Below are 18698 nucleotides of genomic sequence, written 5' to 3'. Positions count from 1 at the left end.
TGGGTCTCACAGCAGAATATGAAAGGCCTGGTTTAAAGTCATGTCTTGATCTCCTCCTTATTTGAATATCCAAGATTAAATATGTGAAGTCCTTGTTCATAATGTGTTAGTGCAGGATACAGAACATTTTCTGCACTGCTTAACAAAGTATCATGGCAGTTTAGTGAAATAATAATATTATGGTTTTATTATCCAAACCCATTTCAAGCTTAGATTCTGCATGTGAGACTGTAATTCATATTTGTTAAAGAAATGGATGCAAAGCAAGTTTTAAGTTCATGTGTAGCAAATGGCTCTCTTTTCAATTGAAAGAATTCTAAATTAACTTGGTTTTTTAATGATACTAAGTAATGGTACTAAGCCTATCAAAATATTGATTTATACAGAGTGGAGGTTTCAGACCTTTGCCTTTGCATGTCCTCTCGAAGGATCAGAGTAGAGCTCAAGAGAAATCCCTGAAACCAAGCACAAACTTGGATTGTTTTTCAGCTAGGTGGCTCTGTTAATGAGCATTAGTGCCCAGCTTTCCGGGGATGGAAGGTGGGAAGTGCTGAGGGCAAATCCTTCTGTAACCTTTGTGCAACTGGGGGAGGGACTCTGCTGTGGGAGGAGGGTGGGCATGGTCTGGCACTGTGGATTCTGTGCCAGAATTCTGTGGGGAGCTCACTGGTTCTGCCCCAGTGCTGGCCAGTTGGAAGTGCTGTGGGACAGCAGAGTTGTCTGGAGTGGCTCTCAGGGATGCTCAGTGCTCCCTGGGCTGATGATTTGATTCCCTTCTGGAGAAAAGAAGCAGAGGACGTGGGAAACGAGGGAGGATGTTGATATGCAACAAGAGTAATGGAAAAAAACTGTAAAATCTTCAGAAAAAAATTCCTTTCTGGTTGGAACTATTAAGGAAGGATGATGAGAAGGTATTTTTAGGTTGTTTTATAGAGCAAGCCATGGTTGTATCTGGATACTGTATTGTCTTTCCAAGGCTGTGATTGTAATCCACAACATATTACAAAAAGCAGAGAGACGAAGGGGGGTTCTGGCAGAATGTTTTGCTTGAGCAAATTTGAAGCATCTCTTGCTGGATTGTCCAATGGAATTTAGACCTGTGTGAAGTATTTTTTGTTTTCTTCTTGTTCAGAGAAGTTCCCTTAAAAAAAATGATTTTGTTGCATTAGTGTATTATTTTCAATATAAAATCTTGTCCTCTAGGCAAAACGACTTTGTTTGATTCTGGCTGTTGAACTCCCTGATGACAGAAGTATATCCAGTATTTCTAATCCAAAGTAAAAATTTGTTGTGGTGTCAGGCCTTCTTATTAGAAAATAATCCTTTCCCTCTCCAAATTTTCTTCATAATAATTTAACCCCTTTTTTAGTGTCACCTGTTATTCCTTACTCTAGGGAAATATATTTCCATTTATAAACATCTTCACATTATCTCCACTTCCTATTTAAAACAGCAGTAAAAGATTAAATCTCTTTGGTACAACAACTCACTGCCTGGCTGTTATTGTCAGGTAATTTTTTACTGTATAATTTACTCAGTGGCAGGTCTCAGCTTTTCATCTGCACCAGATATTAAGATAATTTTTTCATGTACCATATGGTGGCAGATGCAAGTGGCACAGTCAGATGGAGCTGTTGTAATATATTCATGCAGTAATGTCTGAATTAAGTTGCTAATTCCAAGAGAATTTTGTGGTTTGCTAACCTGATTCAGCATAAGTAGATATTCTGTTGTATAAGAATTTTTTAGAAGGACTTCTGCAGTGCTCTAAAGTGCAAAAGGAGTTGGCTTCTGCCTTATGTGGTTCTTAATTCAGCTCTTAGTGTGAAAAGGAAGTGGTTGAATTAGCTGCTTGGATTCTTCAGCCTGGATGGGTGTGTGTGTAGAGAGGGGGAATCTGGGAGACTTTCCAGAAAGAAATTGCCAAATAGTTGCTGTCTGGATGTAGTTTAATGTCAGTAAAATACCATGCTTGCCCTGGATGTATTCCCCTTCCTTATTTTCAGTCTTGTTTGTGTTTCCCCTATTGTTCAGGCCTTTCCTCAGAGCTTTTGAATAACCAGACTTGACACATTTACAGCCTTCTTGCATTCAGAACTAAACTACCTAAACCAGCCGTTCAGGAACTTAAATCCCTTTTTTCTCTTCCTTCCCCTTTCTTCCCTGCTGTTGTAGCCAGACCTCTCCCACATTGCCCTGCCCGGTCTGCCCCAGCCTCCCTAGCAGCCCCTGCCCCTAAGGCACAGCAGGTCCCGTCCCCTTTCTGAGTGAAAGGATTTGTACCATCACCTCCACCAAACCTGCTCCTGGTCCCAGCTTTAGTCTGTGCCCCTCAAGGGTACACATGGACCCTTCTCCTTTGGGATCTCTCTCCAATGGAACCTCACCCAGCTCCCAAAAATAACTTCTCCTCTTCCCAAAGTCTCCTCACTGCAGCTTCTGCTGCTCTCTGGTGCCTTCACATCCTCAGGCTGCTGCAGTGCCCTGGCAGAGTCACTTCTCTCCCCCAATCCTCTGGCTCTATTTTGTCTGGTGAGTGCTAAGGATCCTGGATTTTTCTCAGGGAGAGAAGGCAGCAGCTCTGCCTAGTGCTGCTTTAGACAATCCCATCCTAGATGAGCTCCTAAAGAGCCATCAAACAGCTCTGGGCACCTCCTTTTCTTTCTCCACGTGGGCCTTGAGGCCCTTTGGATGAAGCTGATGCCCTTTGCAGCAGCCCGTGAGTACCACACGTCTGTGCCCCTTTCCAGTCCCTTTCCAGTCCCTTTCCACCCCTGTCCCTGCCCCATCCCAGCCCCGTCCCTGCCCCATCCCAGCCCCGTCCCTGCCCCATTCCTGCCTCGTCCCTGCCCCCGTCCCTGCCCCATTCCTGCCTCGTCCCTGCCCCCGTCCCTGCCCCGTCCCAGCCCCGTCCCTGCCCCCGTCCCTGCCCCATTCCTGCCTTGTCCCTGCCCCAGCCCCAGCGCCTGGCAGGTCCTGGGGACCATCGCAGAGGCTCAATCGCGCTTCAGTTGCTGCACAGATGGGAAATGCCGGGAAGGAAGTGAATGAAGATGGGAGAAAAATATTGGGGGGCTATTTTTCATTCTGTCTCTTCACACCCTCTTCTCCCCAGTCTGAAAGCAGTTGGTAGCTCAAAGCAGAACACTGAGATTATATTAGAAAAAAAGTCAGAAATGGGAAAATGGAGAAAAAAACCAAATAATTTGTCCAGGTCGTAAAAACAGTCTGTGTGACAGCATGGATTAGAAATAGGGAATTCCTGGCTTCCAAACCTGAGTTCATACCTCGTGATGCTGCATTTTTCTCTCTTTCTGGAGGGAGTATGTCTGGCTTGTGAACAGGAAGAGGTGTGTTTTTTCAGGAATATATTTTTCCACTTTCTTCAGTCCACATTTCTCAGCGAGGTGAACTCTTCAGGGAGAGTGTATGTAATGCCATGGGGATGAAAAGTTACTCAATTCCCAACCTTCCTCGGTGCTAGGCAAAATAACAATTGTCCCCGTGTTCTAAATTTTTATTTAAATAATTTAGAGGTTTCTACTTAGGCATGAATTTGATGGTTTTTTTCGTAGAAGTGGAAGTGCTTAGAGTAGGGAAATGAAAATTTCGGAACATGCAGTTCTTAACCAGAGTCTTAAGCGTAAAGGTTCAGAAAATATGAAAGTCAACAAAATGTCTGTGCAATTGAATTTCTATGTTTCCACTTCATTATTACTAATCTCATTGTCTCTATTGAAGTCCTGAAGCTGTGGAATAGATATTGCTGATAGGATAGAGTAAAAAAAGAAATATAAGCTCCAAGAACTTTAATTACAAGGAGGAAGGGAGAGTTATCCCACACAATGGGGGGGTTCTGGTTTTTTGTTTCTGGTTTGGTTTGTTACACTTTATTTTTTGGAACATTCTTTTTTAATAAAGAAATAAAATTCCTAGCTCAGGCTTTTATGTTGGAACTTTATTGCCAGATGATGTAAAACAAATGTAACTTATCCACCAAATGAATTGGAAATGTCAGCTTGTCCTACTGTCACTCTCTAAATACAACCATGGGTTTTTATGCCTGAAATGATGCAGAGATGTAGATGAAACATTTTGCTTTAAAGCCGACTAGATGTTACTTAACTATTTATTTTCTTCCTTTATTAAAAAAAAATAGACATTTTTATTTGGAAAAAATGCTGCTTGTCTTGCATATTTCTTTTTAGAATGTGAACCAACCCAGGTTTTTGGGTGCAAAAATCAAGAATAGATTATAGTAGAATATGGAGTTCCCACCTGCTTGGTGTGGATGGTGACTGTTCATCCCAACCCTGAGAACCTCACCCTGAAACATTACAGGAATTCTTGGAAACTGTCTTGTGTATTCAGCTGTTCTACATATTATTCAAACTGTTCTGTTATGAAATTGTGTTTAACCATATACCTTTGACTTTTTTAAAGCAACAAGGAAAACTGGAAAATTCAAGACAGGTCATGAAAAGTCTTTATTTTTAAGTGCACCTAAATTGTTCTCATAAGAATTTATTTTAAGTACATAAAGCATTGTAGACTGCAACTGTGCACGTGATTACCCATCTTCATCTCGTTTCTTTATGCAAAATTGGCATTGTCAAGGTTGTAAGGCCAAAAATCTGACCTATATTACACAATCAGTTTACTATTCAAAAAACTGTGGGGCTTTTTAATGTGAAATTTGTCTTTTGTTTGGGTTTGTTTTTGTTTTTGTGTAAATATGCAGTGGTTACTTTTAACCATGAGGTTTTTATGTCTTCTACTTCTTGGGTCAGTTGCTGTCTGCAGGTGGGAAAAAGAAGTTGTACAAGTTCTGCTTTTTGAAAAAGGAAAAATGGGAGAAGTGTTAACCTGATCACAGCTGTAGTTTTAAGCCATGCCAGTTAGTTAAATTATTTGGTTTGCCAACCTTGACAGTATCAGTTCTATCTTTAAGAAAATATTAAGATGTTTAAAAGCCAGTAAATCCACAGTCAATGGGGAGATGTATTTAGATATTGGTTGATCAATTTTCATTTAAAAACAAATAAAAAAGAAGCACTTGGAACTAAACTAAGGCCAGAATTTGTGGTCTGGGAAGAGAGAACTACAAGCAGTTCTTGGGATCTGAGCCATAGTTACAAATTCATTTCCCTCAACTTGAAACAGCCGTAATAATTCAGTATTGGCAATCACTGATTTATCTTGAGTGTTTTGAAACCGTCCTCTGAAAGTTTTGAAAACAAAAACAAGCTCACAAAGCAATTGCTTCTGAAGAGCAAAGCTTCCACCAAAAAAAGCAGAAGTAAAGCAGCCTGCAGCGTGCAGGTTTCCCAAGGCAGTGCACACAGATCCAGGTTTATTTCTGTGGGAACGCTGCAGGGAGAGTCCCGGGCAGGAGGGGAATGTGGCACATCCCAGCCAAGCCCCTGTGGCCTGGCTGTGTGGCCCTAAGGTGTCACGAGTGTCCCAGCCATCCCTTACTGAGGGTGACTCGGCCTCCCTGGGCTGGGGTAGCTGCAGCTGGGGGATGCCTTGGCCTGGCAGTGCTGCCTGCTGGGGCTCCCTGCATTCCTGGGCTCCTGCCCTGCACTGGGGCCGCTGTCCCTGCTCCTGCTGTCCCCAGACACTGCTGGGATGCCACAGCATTGTCCCCTTGGGGCAGGCTCGGCTGGGGCATGGGGCTGAGCATGTTTGGGGCTGCTCAGAGCTGTGGTGAAGAGCCAGCTGCTCATGTTGCTGTTGGAACAGATTTCAGTTCCCAGGAGTGCCCCCTTCCCAAATAATCAGGCTTTCAGAGCAGTTTGTATTCAAGTGAGCTCCTCCATGAGACATGCTCCCATTGAAGTCCAGGGTACATCTTACCTGCAGATGACTTGCTCTCTCTTGCCATTGCAGTGTGTGATGCATTTTTAATGAGGTGGTTGATGATCTCTCTTCCCCCAAGGTGGTTTCTGATGCATCATCAGAGTGTTCAGTGAGTGCCACTGACAGTGCTGTTTGTTCCACGTTTTTCAGATACATTGGGAAGTCGGATTCAATAACGATCAGCGTGTGGAATCACAAGAAAATTCATAAAAAGCAGGGAGCTGGTTTTCTGGGTTGTGTCAGGCTTCTCTCAAACGCCATCAACCGCCTTAAAGACACTGGTTGTAAGTAAGCTAAGGACAGGTTTCTTCTCTTTCAGCTCAAGCTTACATGCACAAGCTTTTGAAAAATGACACTTAATTGGGTTTTTGCTGGCTTTTTATAAAGCTTTTCTATTCCAGGTGGTTTGTGATGGTATTTTGTTTTGTTGTATGATTTTGTGCCCTCATTTTGTAGATCAGAGGTTGGATCTCTGCAAGCTTGGGCCAAATGACAACGATACTGTTAGAGGACAGATAGTAGGTGAGTAAAGGTTTTTATCTTCTAGTTCTGTTTTTATCTTTAGTTTCTAAAGTAGCTATAGAAATAACTCTTCTTTATGTTAGTTTTCTATATTGAATTCTCCTTTCTACTGCCAGAGCCATTTGGACCTCAGGCTAGAATTATGTCGGTAGAGAATTTTAAAAAAATCCAAAAAAACACCCAAAACCACCCAACAAAAACAAACAAACAAAAAAACCACCCAAAACAACAACCAAAAAAAATCCCCAAAAAAAGAGAAAAAAAAACCCACCAGAAAAACCCAAATCAAAATGCTCAAACCACCTAAAAAGCCCCAAACCAAAATATTATAATAAGTGTTGGGGCAAATAAGACCATAGATAATAAAAAATAAAATTAGAAAGTTTTTAATTTCACTGTGAAGAATGGTGGCAGTTTGAGAGTGAACTCTCTGTGAAAAGCTGACTACAAAATTCTTGGCCATTGAGAGCTCCAGCAAGGTTGTGCTTCCTTTAGGTTTTGGGGAAAACCTAAAAAGCATCTTGCTTATAAGCAAGTAAAATTGCTATCTGGGATGACTTGATCAATTAATTTTGTATTTTCATGGCTTGTTAACAAGTCTGTCAACAACCTCAGTAACTGTGCTTTGTCATTCTGTGAACTAATGAACTTTAAATAACTTCAGAATTAAAAAGAAGCTGGCAAATTGAAAAGCAAGTATCCAGAAAAAAACTTCATAAATACTCTTTTTGGTGCATTCTTAGTTCTTTGTTTGGTCCCTTCTCAGTTCTCAGCATTTCTAATAGGTCATGTAAGTCAAAAGTTGGTCAGGATAAGGAAGTTCTTTATTTATACAGCAAGATGTTAATGAGAATATTTGGACATGAGGGAAAGGAAAGTGAAATTTTATGTTCAATTCTTAGTTGAAATTATATCCAAACAGCACTTCTGTCAGCCAGGGAACACCTCTGAAATACTAGTCAGCAAATAAGTGTGTTGGTTTGCCTCCCTCTGTTGAATCACACCTGTGACTTTACCTCTTGGTGTGGCTTTAATCATCTGGCTCTGTCTGATCTGCAAGTGCTTGCATTAAGATCAGAGGGTGGTGGCACAAAAGAGTGAAATGATGGTAGAAATGTGGATTTGTAAGTGCGTTGCTGACCCTTCAGGCTGTTCTCAATTAAATTTTCCACATGAGCTTGCACAGAGGATGAATCAGCCACTTCTCTGGGGTGTGTTTTGCTGTGGGTTTGGTTTGCTTGCTGGCTTTGGTCCCCTGAGCATCCCTGTGTGTGCAGCTTTGTTTGGGGGTGCCCTTGGAGGGGAGGCTGAGCTGGGAGCACAGGAGAGCAGCTTCAGGGTGTGCTGGGAGCTGCACAGAGCAGGGACTGTGCTCTCATGCTGCCCTCCAGAGTATGAACTCACATCCTGGGCAGCATTGCTGGGGAGTGCTGCCATTCATTAAAGGGGGAAAAACCTACCCATAAACCCCTCCCCAAAGCAGAAAGGTCTGGGAGCCTGTGGCAAATGCCTTGCAGTGTGCAGTGACCAAGAGGCTTCAGAGAGAACTGGTCAGGGAGAAGCAGTGAGAGCTGTCAGCAGTGGGGCACAGGCTGCACTGCCAGGCTGCCTTTAGCCCCTGTGCCTGTGGGAAGTGGTGCAGCCAGAGCAGCTCTGGCTCTCCTGGGATGCTGCTGGGGCTGCCCCTGACACCAGGAGCTGTTGGATTGTGCACTGAACCTACAGAAAGCACCTTGTCAGGTTACAGCAGAGACCCAGAGCAAATCTGTGTTCTGCTTTCTGTTGATACCATCAGAAAGGTCAAGTTTACTCAGTCATGGTTCTGTTTTAATTTAATGCATCCTTGGTAAGATTCCAGAGACTCCTGTCTTTTTTTTTATTTAAGTTGTCATTATTAATCTTCTTATATTTTAATCTTTCTTCACTAATGCAACTTTATTGAGTGGATGAATGAGGCTCAGAAAACTAGATAATACCACTGTAGTAGTTAGATGGTAGAGAAATCTGGATTAAAAATAAGTAAAAGGCAGAATAAGTTATAAATATACTCTCAGTTCTCCCAGTTATAAACTCTGTTAAATTAAGAGACCATGCAATATTGCAAACCAATATTAAAATGTAATTGATGCCTTCAGCAGATGATAATCTTACAAATCAAGTGCACAGTGGGTATGCCTTGGTACAGGGACCAGGGGATCTTTATCTTAAATCCCTGGGTTGTCTTCAGAGAGGAAGAAAAGGGGGCATTTTCAGCAATGGATCCAGGGGCATCTGAATTGTATCTTAATCTTGAAGCTCTTCTATGCCACTACTTTATTTCTCATGTGGCAGTGCAGAAAAAAATAAGCCCTTACTTATAATAAAATGAAGCTGTGCACAGATTTTGCTCCTCACATAGGCAAAGGGGAGGTAATTGCCTTTGTTTATGTTAATTTCTGTCTCTTTTTGCTTGCCCAACCTTACCTACCTGCAGTGGTGTGAACTTGAAGTGTGTGGGGTTGTGGCAGAATAAATGCATCACGTGAGATCCTGGTTTGGTTGAATTTAAAGGTGTCTTTCCCTCTAAAGTTGTTTTGTAATGTTAGAGTTGTGGATTAGGAATGCAGCAGGTACTCCAGGGCTCCCTGGGTTGGTCTGTTGAGTCCTAAGCTTCAAAACATGTTGGTGAAAATTTGGGGACTCAGGCAAAATCTGCCAGTTCTGCTCCAGCTTTTTAAACTTTCTGATCTTTACAAAAGTTTGGTTGCATCCAGGTTAAGATCATTTCACTGCCTATAAATAGGACTTGAAGACAGTTGTCCAGAGGTATGTTAATGCCACCTCAAGAAATGTGGGCCACAGCACGTATTTAGCTTTTTAAGCAATTGTTTTATTGTTAAAGGCATAACAAAACATCAAAAAACCACCCCAACCCCACAGGAACACAAGTGTCATAAATTATCAGATTGGACACTTTCAAACTGTGATATTGGGAACAAAAGCAGCCTAAAAAAAAATCTTTGTTTTCATAATTGCAGTACAAAAGCTTCAGGCATAAATACCCATTACAGTGAATCATGTAAAAAAAAAATTAAAAGTGAAGCAGTTTTGGTGAGGGCAAGCAAGGGCTTTTCAGGCTGCCTCGTGTGAGTTGCACTTGACTTCTTACTGCTGGTGTTAGAAAGTAGCCAATAAACCAAATCTGAAAGTGCTTCTAGCAGTTACATTGTGCCTGGTTTTGTGTTTGTGTATCTGTGTGTGTGTTCAAACCCATGGGTGCACAAAATATGTGAGAAGGAGTCAAAACCAGGGAGGAATTCCTTATTTTAGCTCTTCCTGTTCAGTGTTCTGCTGTTGCCCCGTCCCAGCCATGTGTGAAGTGGCACCCCAGTGCCACCAGTTGAGTGTCACAGTCCATCTCAACACACAAAATTAATTGCAGTTTCACAGCTCACTTCCTTTCCTGCCTTAACATGCACTCATATTCCTTCAGCTAACTTTTTTTAGAAGTAAGATGTAGAGAATTCCATGTATGAAAACAGAGTTCCTTTGCAAACATCTTTGACTTGTGAGAAGGGAAAAATATCCCAAACCTGTCTCAGCTTAATCCTCCAAGTTGTACCAATTCTCTTTCAAATGTAACTACAATTTGCATTCAGATGCCACATTTTTAATAATTCTTTTGTTATCCTAACAGTCAGTCTTCAGTCCAGAGACCGAATAGGCACAGGAGGACAAGTTGTGGATTGCAGTCGGTTATTCGATAACGATTTACCAGATGGGTAAGCTGACATCTCTGTGATGGAAACACAAATCCAGCTCATACAACAGGCTTCTGTGATAGGAGAATTCAGTGTGCAAATAAATTGTTTTAAATCTTGCACTCAGAGTTCTGCAGTTCTGCATTCAGAACAGGAGCTGAGCCAGCTGGGGTGCACAGAGCAGTTGATAGTTTGGCTGTTGTCTTATCTCCACTTGGAAAAAGGGAGGTGACATATGTAAAGAAATGCTTTGAAAAAGAGCTTGTCCAAGAAAACACATATTTCAGATTAAATCACAGCCAGCAAAGTGCCTTATGCATGCAGTAGTTTTGTAGCAAGGAAGTGACCACACTGCCTGGCTGCCCTTCTGCAGCACTATGCAGAGGTGTAGATCCACGGTGATAAACATGGATCACTTCTTCTTCATGCACCTCTTAGGGAAGAAAACGTGACTGGAAAAGGTAATGCAGCCCAAGTTCTTGCTGTATTTACCTTCCAAAAGTAGGATATGGGATTATTGTTTGTCCCTGTGAGAGTTAATGACATCATTATCACCTAGAGCAGTTTTGCAAACACAGGAAAATACTCTGGTTTAGGTTCTGGTGCTGTCAGCAACTTCTTCAGAGCAAACACAGACTTTCTGAATGTGATTCTTGGCAGGTAAAGACAGGAGAAAATGAGTTTTCAGAGGATGAATTTTGAAATGCAAATCATCATCCTAGTCTGTAACAGCATTCTTTTGTTAATTTGGAGTCAAGATAAGTCAAAAACATTTTTGAAACTGCTTCTAAATTTTTACTTCAGAATGTTCCTTACATAAATATTGCTCACTTAGTTGTGTTAACTGCAAAGTTTGCTGTACAGCCTTGTGTATTTCAGTGTGCAAATTTAATGATAATTCAAAAGTCACATTATTTGAAGCTGACTTTTTAATGAAAGCAAGCAGTGCGTGAAGATGCTATAAAGCATTTGCTAGAGTCAGTGGTCAAAAGAAGTTAAATGCATTATTAAACATGTTTCCAAGAAGTTCCTTTATGTGGCTATTTGGATTTAATTAGAATTCAAGTCATTATTGAATATGAAGGTGTGATACTGTTAATGATGTGCCTGGTTCCAAGGGAAGAATATGTTAAACCATTTCAGAGTTGAACTTTCAGTTGTTTCCTGTCTCCTCACTCAGCTCATGTGATTCATAGCAGTGTGAGTCTTCTGAGCTGGGCATTTCTGTTGGGAATGTTTTGTGCCCTGGTTTCCTGGAAATGCCACCCAGTGCCTTATGTGTGCCCTGCAGGTGGGAGGAGCGCAGGACAGCTTCTGGAAGGATCCAGTATTTAAACCACATCACACGGACAACTCAGTGGGAGCGACCCACACGGTGAGGAGTTCCCTGGGGCACTGGGGGGAGCATGGAGTTGGGTTATTGAGCACTTCCAAGGGGCTCTCACAGGGGGATTGGGTTGCTCATTCCTCTGCTCAGTCACTCTGCACAAGCTGAATGCTTTCCTTCTTCAGCATCCTTCTCCTTCAGTCTGCCTAATATTTAACTCAGAAGATCATTCTGACTCCTTTTTTCCCTGCCCTGGTTGTAACATCTTTGTTTTCTTGTAGAGGTGCTGTGGTAGAGCTCTATAAATACAGACATTATTTTTTGCAGACATCTTAAGGGGTGAAGAAGTGAGACCATGAATAGCTGTCAGACCCTGCTCTGTGACCATGTAACCCAGCACAGTTACAGCTGATGGCTGCAGAGTGTGTTTGGAAATCATTGTGATCACTTTTTCTGATCACTGTGAATGTGTGTTGTGAAACTGTTCCTCAAGCCACTCTTGCTGTTGCCTGTGTTTCAGGCAGTGTCATTCCATTTTTATTAGAATCCTCTGCAGATTGTCTGTGCCTGCAGATGTTCTCTTCCATTCTCAATATCATTCTGGTCCCTGCATGGATATATTTGATTTTAAATAATCTGGACTGTTAACACTGTCAGCTCTGATACATGTTTGCAGTTTTGGATTGAAAGGACTGAACAGCTTTTTGTTTTCCTATTTCTGGTATATTGTATATTCTGGTATATTGAAATATCCATTCTAAGCTCTAGACACAGTAGAAAACCAAATGCAAAATGTATAATTTGTGTTGGGGATTTCTTGTGACCTTGTAAAGCTCCCTTTAACCCCTTTAAAATCCTTTTGAAAGCGGCATTGAGATACAAAATCACGCTGGTCAATGTTGCTCTTGTGAGCAACTACTTTTATTCTTGCTTAGCCCTTTTTCACCATCCTGGCCTAATAACATTCCTTAAAAGTTAGAAGGAATAACAGGGCCTGCTCACTTCCTCAGCCACACAAAGGCAAGGTGAGAAAGTTTGGAGGTTATTGGAACAAGACAACCCCTGTGGCAGGGAGAAATGATGAGGAGGACTCCATTTTATCAGAAGGCTAATTAATTACTTTATTACACTATATTATTCTATACTATATTACATTACATCTAAACTGAGCCTGCCAAGCACTCAACTCTACTCAAACTGCACAGAATCTTGTGACTGTCAGCCCACAGTCCCCACACACACACCTAGATTCAATTGGCCAATGAAGCAAAACACTCACACCAGAATCCAATTATCAATTCCCTTCAGGTAAACAATCTTCCATGATGCATTCCACTTGTGAACAACACAGGAGCAGTAAATGAGATAAGAATTGTTTTTTCTGTCTCTGAGGTTAGAGAATGTGAAACCCAGAAATATTCTTGAGAAGAATTGTGCCTTGCTTTTCTCTGTGAAGAGAAATGTGGCAACAGGAGGTGAGGAGGTTCCTGGTTCCTCTGGTGGGCACGGACCAGGAGCTTCCTGCTCCAGTGGAGGTGTCCTGCTGTGTAAGATCCGTGTCTTGGGCTGCTGTTTGAGTCCACTGCAGCTGTCCATGGACCCCGGCCCACACGGTCTTACATGGACAAAGCAAAAGATGAGAAATGCTCTTCTCCACATGGAATGAGTGTCCTGTTTATTGGCTTGGGAAGGGACACCTCAGACTCCCAAGTGGAGATGGGGGCGGTGCCTCCTTGCAGGGGACCTTTATACCCGAGGAAAGGGGGCGGGGAAAGAGGACTGCAGCCAATGGGATACATTGGGGAGGGGCCAGGGGAGGGAGAACCTGGGGCCAAACCACCAGGGAGTATAGCAGAGGGGTGCATGAGGGAAAGACCATGTGATGGGAGAAGGGAAATAGCAATCTCCGGGACATAACATAGTACAAATTTCAAATCACCCACTGCAAAACAACTAAAAAAACTATTTAGTGCAATACAACACTGCTGGGCCGGCTGCTGAGGTGTCCCCAGAGCTCGGGGTGCAGCTGCCCCAGGTGTGACCCTCATGGCCACCACACTGAGGTTGTCCCGCTGTCCCCAGGCCAGCATCTGAGTACTCGAGCCTGGTGAGCACAGACCTGGTTCCTCTGGTGAACACAGACCTGCTCCAGCTGAGGTGTCCTGCAGGGCAGGTCACTGAGGTGTCCCCTGAGCCCGGGGTGCAGCTGCTCCCCCACAGGTGTGCTGTGTGACCCTCACGGCCACCACACTGAGGTTGTCCCGCTGTCCCCAGGCCAGCATCTGAGTACTCGAGCCTGGTGAGCACAGACCTGGTTCCTCTGGTGAACACAGACCTGCTCCAGCTGAGGTGTCCTGCAGGGCAGGTCACTGAGGTGTCCCCTGAGCCCGGGGTGCAGCTGCTCCCCCATAGGTGTGCTGTGTGACCCTCACGGCCACCACACTGAGGTTGTCCCGCTGTCCCCAGGCCAGCATCGGAGTACTCGAGCCCGGGCAGGCCCCTGAGCTGCCTGGTGGATGAGAACACCCCCATCGGCGGCACCAACGGCGCGTCCTGCGGGCAGGCGGCGGATCCGCGGCTGGCCGAGAGGAGGGTGCGCTCGCAGAGGCACAGGAACTACATGAGCAGGACTCACCTGCACACCCCTCCCGACCTGCCCGAGGGATATGGTATGGAAATCCAGGGGGTCACTCGTGGGGCTCTCAAGAAAGGGGGAAAATGAGGTTGTGTCTTCTCATGTGCAAGATATTTTCATTCCTTAGTTGAAGGAAATCGGTCTTTGTGAGTCTTCGTGCTGCGTTTTTTGTTCTTATATTTATTAATTTGTCTTGATTTCACAGAGCAAAGGACAACTCAGCAAGGTCAGGTCTATTTTCTGCATACTCAAACTGGTGTCAGCACGTGGCACGATCCAAGAGTACCTAGGTAAGAAATGATGGAAGTACCCTTAATATTTCAAATCAAAATCATTTAGGCAGTGCTCTCCTCAAAGTTTTCTCTTGCTAATATTTCTGATTCTTGGCCCCTGGCTAATATTTCTGATTCTTGGCCCTTAATACATTATTTTAACATGTCATTCATCAAAATGAATTAGTCTGTCTTCCCCAGTTCTTCAACTTGGTATTGTAATGAAAAAATGGAAAACTAAGAAATAAATTACAGTAGTGTTTTGGAAACAGGAACAGTTCACTGATTCTAGATTTTGCATATGAATTAGAGCCAAGTCCAGATTTTAGTACTCTGCAACATAATGAAAAAAACAGTAGAATCTGAACACTTCCAAAAGAAGTTCCATCAAGATACTTCAGTGAAAACTGGGCTGGATTGAAACAGTCAAACTGCTTTTCCTGTTGCAATTATCTTAACACTTGGAAAAAACCAAATCCTAAGTATTTTAAATTCCATGTCCTTATTTACACAATACACGTGTAGACACTGTTCATGAAAGTACATGTGATTATTCTGATGTGTTTGAAAGGAAAGGATGATAGTGGAAATTATTAGTAGCTTCTGATTGTCCTTTAAATAACTAAGAAATCCTGTTGTAAATGATAATAAATCCTCTTGTAAACACTTGCCTCCTAAAGTCCAGGAATGGTGGTGTGAGATTTGTGTGGTTTGAAATTGGCAGATTTGAAATTGAATTTTGTTACTGTTTTTCTGTTGGAAGATTGTACCTTGCTTTGATGCACTGCCTGCAGAGCTGAGGCTGCAGTTGTGTAGGAAGTCAGTGACTTGTATATTATGCAAAACCAGGCTCTAAAAAAAAAACAATATGAAGATCTAATCCTTAAGTTTGGGGTGTGATAGTTCTGTGTGCAGTCTAAGTCAGCACTGCCCTGAGGTGTGGCAGCACAAACAGCAGGAGTGTCTCTGAGAACAAGAATTGTTTGCATGAGGATAGAATTTATGTCATTTCTAAGGAATATTGTGTTTTTGAGGCTAATAGCCACAGTCATGCAGTCCAGCAGCAGTGTTGTGTTCATGGGGAACAGCAGCAGCAGTTCCACCCCAGAGCCTCATGTTTCCATTAGCGGCTCCTGGAGTCTGTGGAATCCCTGCAGACTGCACCTTTTAAGGCATTCTGTCCCTTGGCTCTTCCCTCCCTCAGCTCCCATGATTTTGGGAGAGCTGAAGACCTTTGGGAAGAGCTGCACTGGACAGTGTGAGGGGTCTGAGGTGTGAATTGCATCCATGAATAACCAGTGTGTATTTTTGGAGACCAGCATTTGTTTTCAAGTTTACATCTTCCTAATTTCAGCAGAATTTTTCTCGAAACCTATTGAGCCACCTCTGCGTGTCTCAGGGCAGAGCTGAGTCATTGTTCATCTGCTTGATTTGAAATCGTTTGTTAGAGAGCTGTTTGCTTCCCACAGGCTCCTGGGGTTCTGGGGCAAAACAGCCAGTGCCATGCACATCCCATGTGTAATTCTTCATGGAAAGTCTAACTCTTCAGAAATACAGTTTTGTTTTGTATGAGTTTCTAAAGTGTGATTCACAGCTTCTTACGTGACTAATGTTGTTTTAAAAAAATGTTTTCTGTCAGAATTGGTGCAGAACTGCAATTCCATTTTGACAAATATGGCATTGGTCTTTATTTTTGTTTGAAGCCTCTATTAATGTAACAGCTGAAGTTAGTTTGTGAAATGAGGGCCATTTGATAAGAACTTTTTTCCCCACGGCATGTGTTCTGGGGTGTGTGTTTTTGCTGTGGTGGGCTTGTACCTTGGGAGCAGAGATTCCAGCTGAACAGATCAGGTTTCTGAGACAATACATTTTCTCAGACTTCATGGAATTGTTCTGTTACATTTACGCTTGTTTGGCTCGGAGGCCAATTGCTGAGGTATTTTTCATTTTATATTTGTTTTCACAGGGATCTTAGCAACATCAATTGTGAAGAGCTTGGTCCACTGCCTCCTGGATGGGAGATCCGAAATACAGCAACGGGCAGGGTTTATTTTGTTGACCATAACAACAGAACGACGCAGTTCACGGACCCGCGGCTCTCTGCAAACCTGCACTTGGTCCTCAAGTGAGTCTGGAGCCTGCTTTGGGTCGGGTGCGCTCTGCCGTGCCGGGAGCCTTTGAGGAGTGGTTCTTTGCCACATCACCAATTTACCCTGTTTCACGGCAAAGATGAGCTTGAAAAAAGCCTGCAAGAGCATTTAGGCAGGAATGTGGCTGTTGTGATGCACAGGGGGAGGGAAGCAAGTGCTGTCTGATGGGAAAGATTGGCCCGTAGATTTTTTTTTTCTCCTAACAGCAAGAGAGGCACTTTGTTTTCTTTATACTTCATTCTATTTTCAGTTATGAAGAACTTGTTTTAAAAGAAGTTGTGTGTGAGCCAGTGATGTCAAATACTGATGAGTTAGGAAGGGGTGCACAAGTGCCCAGCTATGCTCCTGGAGTAAAGGAGAAATAACTCAGCTCCTGCCTTCAGTTTTAGAGTAGGACTAGTTGGTATGTTCTCAAAATAAGGCCCCAATAATTCAACTCGGTTGTTTTACAAAAAGGATAAAACAGAAACCGCATTTGTTCTGCCTTCGTGTTTTGATATCATAATTTCATCTCACAGTTTTAAAAAGAGAAGGGGGAACTTTAAAGAATTCTGGCTCGTGTTTTATTCCCTAGGCACTCATTACACACTGGGGATTTTCTACTAAAAATGGAAACCAAAAAGCAAACAAATATTTCTTTTTTTCTCTCATTTTTTTTCTCTCAGACGGCTTGTACGAGGTACTTGTGAGTTTGATTCTATTGTTTCTCCTGCTAAAACCTTTTCATACTCTTGGGAAACACCTGTAAAGTACTGAGTAGGTGTTAAGTGGAAGAAACAATGAAGAGTTGGTTGGATGGAAAGCCAGGCAGCCCTGGGTGAGGAGTCAGTAGGAGGAATAGTCCTGAAAGGAAGTGAATCATTGGGAAGAAAAGCTGAAGGAAAGAATAATGGGAAGAAGCAGGAAAAGACAAAGCTGAGGAATGGAAAGTCATATCCAGGAGACAGCATGTCTTTCATGCATTACACAAAAGCTGTCTAGCCTCTACCCAATATACATTGAACCTCACACCCCAAGAGGGAGAGGAGCCTAAATACAGAAAATATGTGTTTTGTTTAGAGAAATCATTGTTTTTATATGTGTAGTTACAGGACTTTAGTAAGCTGCCAGCATCCCGACACTTTGGGTGCCTTTTTTTTTTTTTTTAGTTTAAAATAAATCACTACTCATTTTAGCTGAATTGAAATTGGTGGTTTGAAAACAAAATGATCTTGAAAAAAATCAGCAGTGAAGGAGCATATTCGTGTTTGAAACACAGAAAAGTTCCTAAAATCAATTCAGATTCAGTTATTTTACTTCAAGAAAAACTTCAGACCCTCTTAGCTACAGCAGTGCAGTTCTGAAGCTGTAGAGAGCTCAGTGAGCTGTGTGTATTTGACAAAGTGGCCTCCTCAGGAGGGTTATTTTGAAACGGCAGGAGGGGCACAGTAGCCCTACATGGACGGTGGAGGACAGATAACAGAGCTATCTTTGTTAGCAGGAAAATCCAATTTGACTTTTAATTTCCAGAATCACAGAACCATTTAGCATTTATTTGAACTTAGAGTTCTCCTACAGTGTGCTGAAGTTCTTCATTTGTCCATCTGTCTTTCATTAGGAAAGGATTTCAGAAACTCACCCAGCAGTGTCATCACAAAGTCTGCTGCCTGATAAATCATTTTTGGTGTTTATTCTTTTATTACACCAAACAGGATGTGTGAAAGTTTCCCCTACCTTGGGCCCACCTCCTAATTTGTTCTTCAAAAAACAAACAAAAAAGTATTTTGCCTTAGGCTGTCATTTTGTAAATTATCAAAGGAATAAGTTTAGACTTTGTGTGGGATGGGTGTGATAGAGTTGTAGGTTCAAAGGCATGAGAAAAAGTTTACTCTCAGTGCTACTTTTTCTGTTGAGCTGAGTAAAATCATTTGCTCTTCCAGTTATGACATTGTAAGTTATGAAAATAATCAGCCTTGGTACCCAGTTCTGTTCTAAGACATTGACCAAGAGTTTGTGATAATTTTGATAAGTTATGGCACCTGAAGAGTATTTAGTTGTATCCTTAAGGCACTGTATGGAATCAAGCATGGTCACTCAGCTGTGAAAACAAACTGAGAAATGAGATTTAGTGACCTCAAGCACTGCAGGTTGTTTAGCTAATACTGCACTGATCATTTTTAGTCAAATCTGGAAAATGGCATTTTACTTTTC

At 42.5% G+C, this 18698-nt stretch overlaps 1 protein-coding gene across 2 annotated transcripts in view; it reads left to right on the top strand.

Annotated features, from left to right (window-relative positions):
• SMURF2 (SMAD specific E3 ubiquitin protein ligase 2) overlaps positions 1 to 18698 on the top strand; it is a 61576-nt gene that overhangs the window by 30167 nt on the left and 12711 nt on the right. Inside the window, exons 4-11 of one of the 2 annotated variants that reach the window (XM_071451204.1) lie at positions 4444 to 4473; positions 6013 to 6146; positions 6319 to 6384; positions 10061 to 10145; positions 11416 to 11499; positions 13918 to 14120; positions 14292 to 14376; positions 16325 to 16483. In XM_071451204.1, coding sequence (XP_071307305.1) covers positions 4444 to 4473; positions 6013 to 6146; positions 6319 to 6384; positions 10061 to 10145; positions 11416 to 11499; positions 13918 to 14120; positions 14292 to 14376; positions 16325 to 16483 — 846 coding nt within the window. The remainder of the gene's footprint in view (positions 1 to 4443; positions 4474 to 6012; positions 6147 to 6318; positions 6385 to 10060; positions 10146 to 11415; positions 11500 to 13917; positions 14121 to 14291; positions 14377 to 16324; positions 16484 to 18698) is intronic. The other variant, XM_071451205.1, reaches the window with a different exon arrangement.

Source organism: Agelaius tricolor, unplaced genomic scaffold, assembly GCF_023055355.1.
Source record: "Agelaius tricolor isolate 1412-34295 unplaced genomic scaffold, bAgeTri1.0.p SCAF_32, whole genome shotgun sequence".
Taxonomy (NCBI): domain Eukaryota; kingdom Metazoa; phylum Chordata; class Aves; order Passeriformes; family Icteridae; genus Agelaius; species Agelaius tricolor.
The sequence above is the reverse complement of the archived record's forward strand: the minus strand, read 5'-3'. Positions and strand labels throughout refer to the sequence as shown.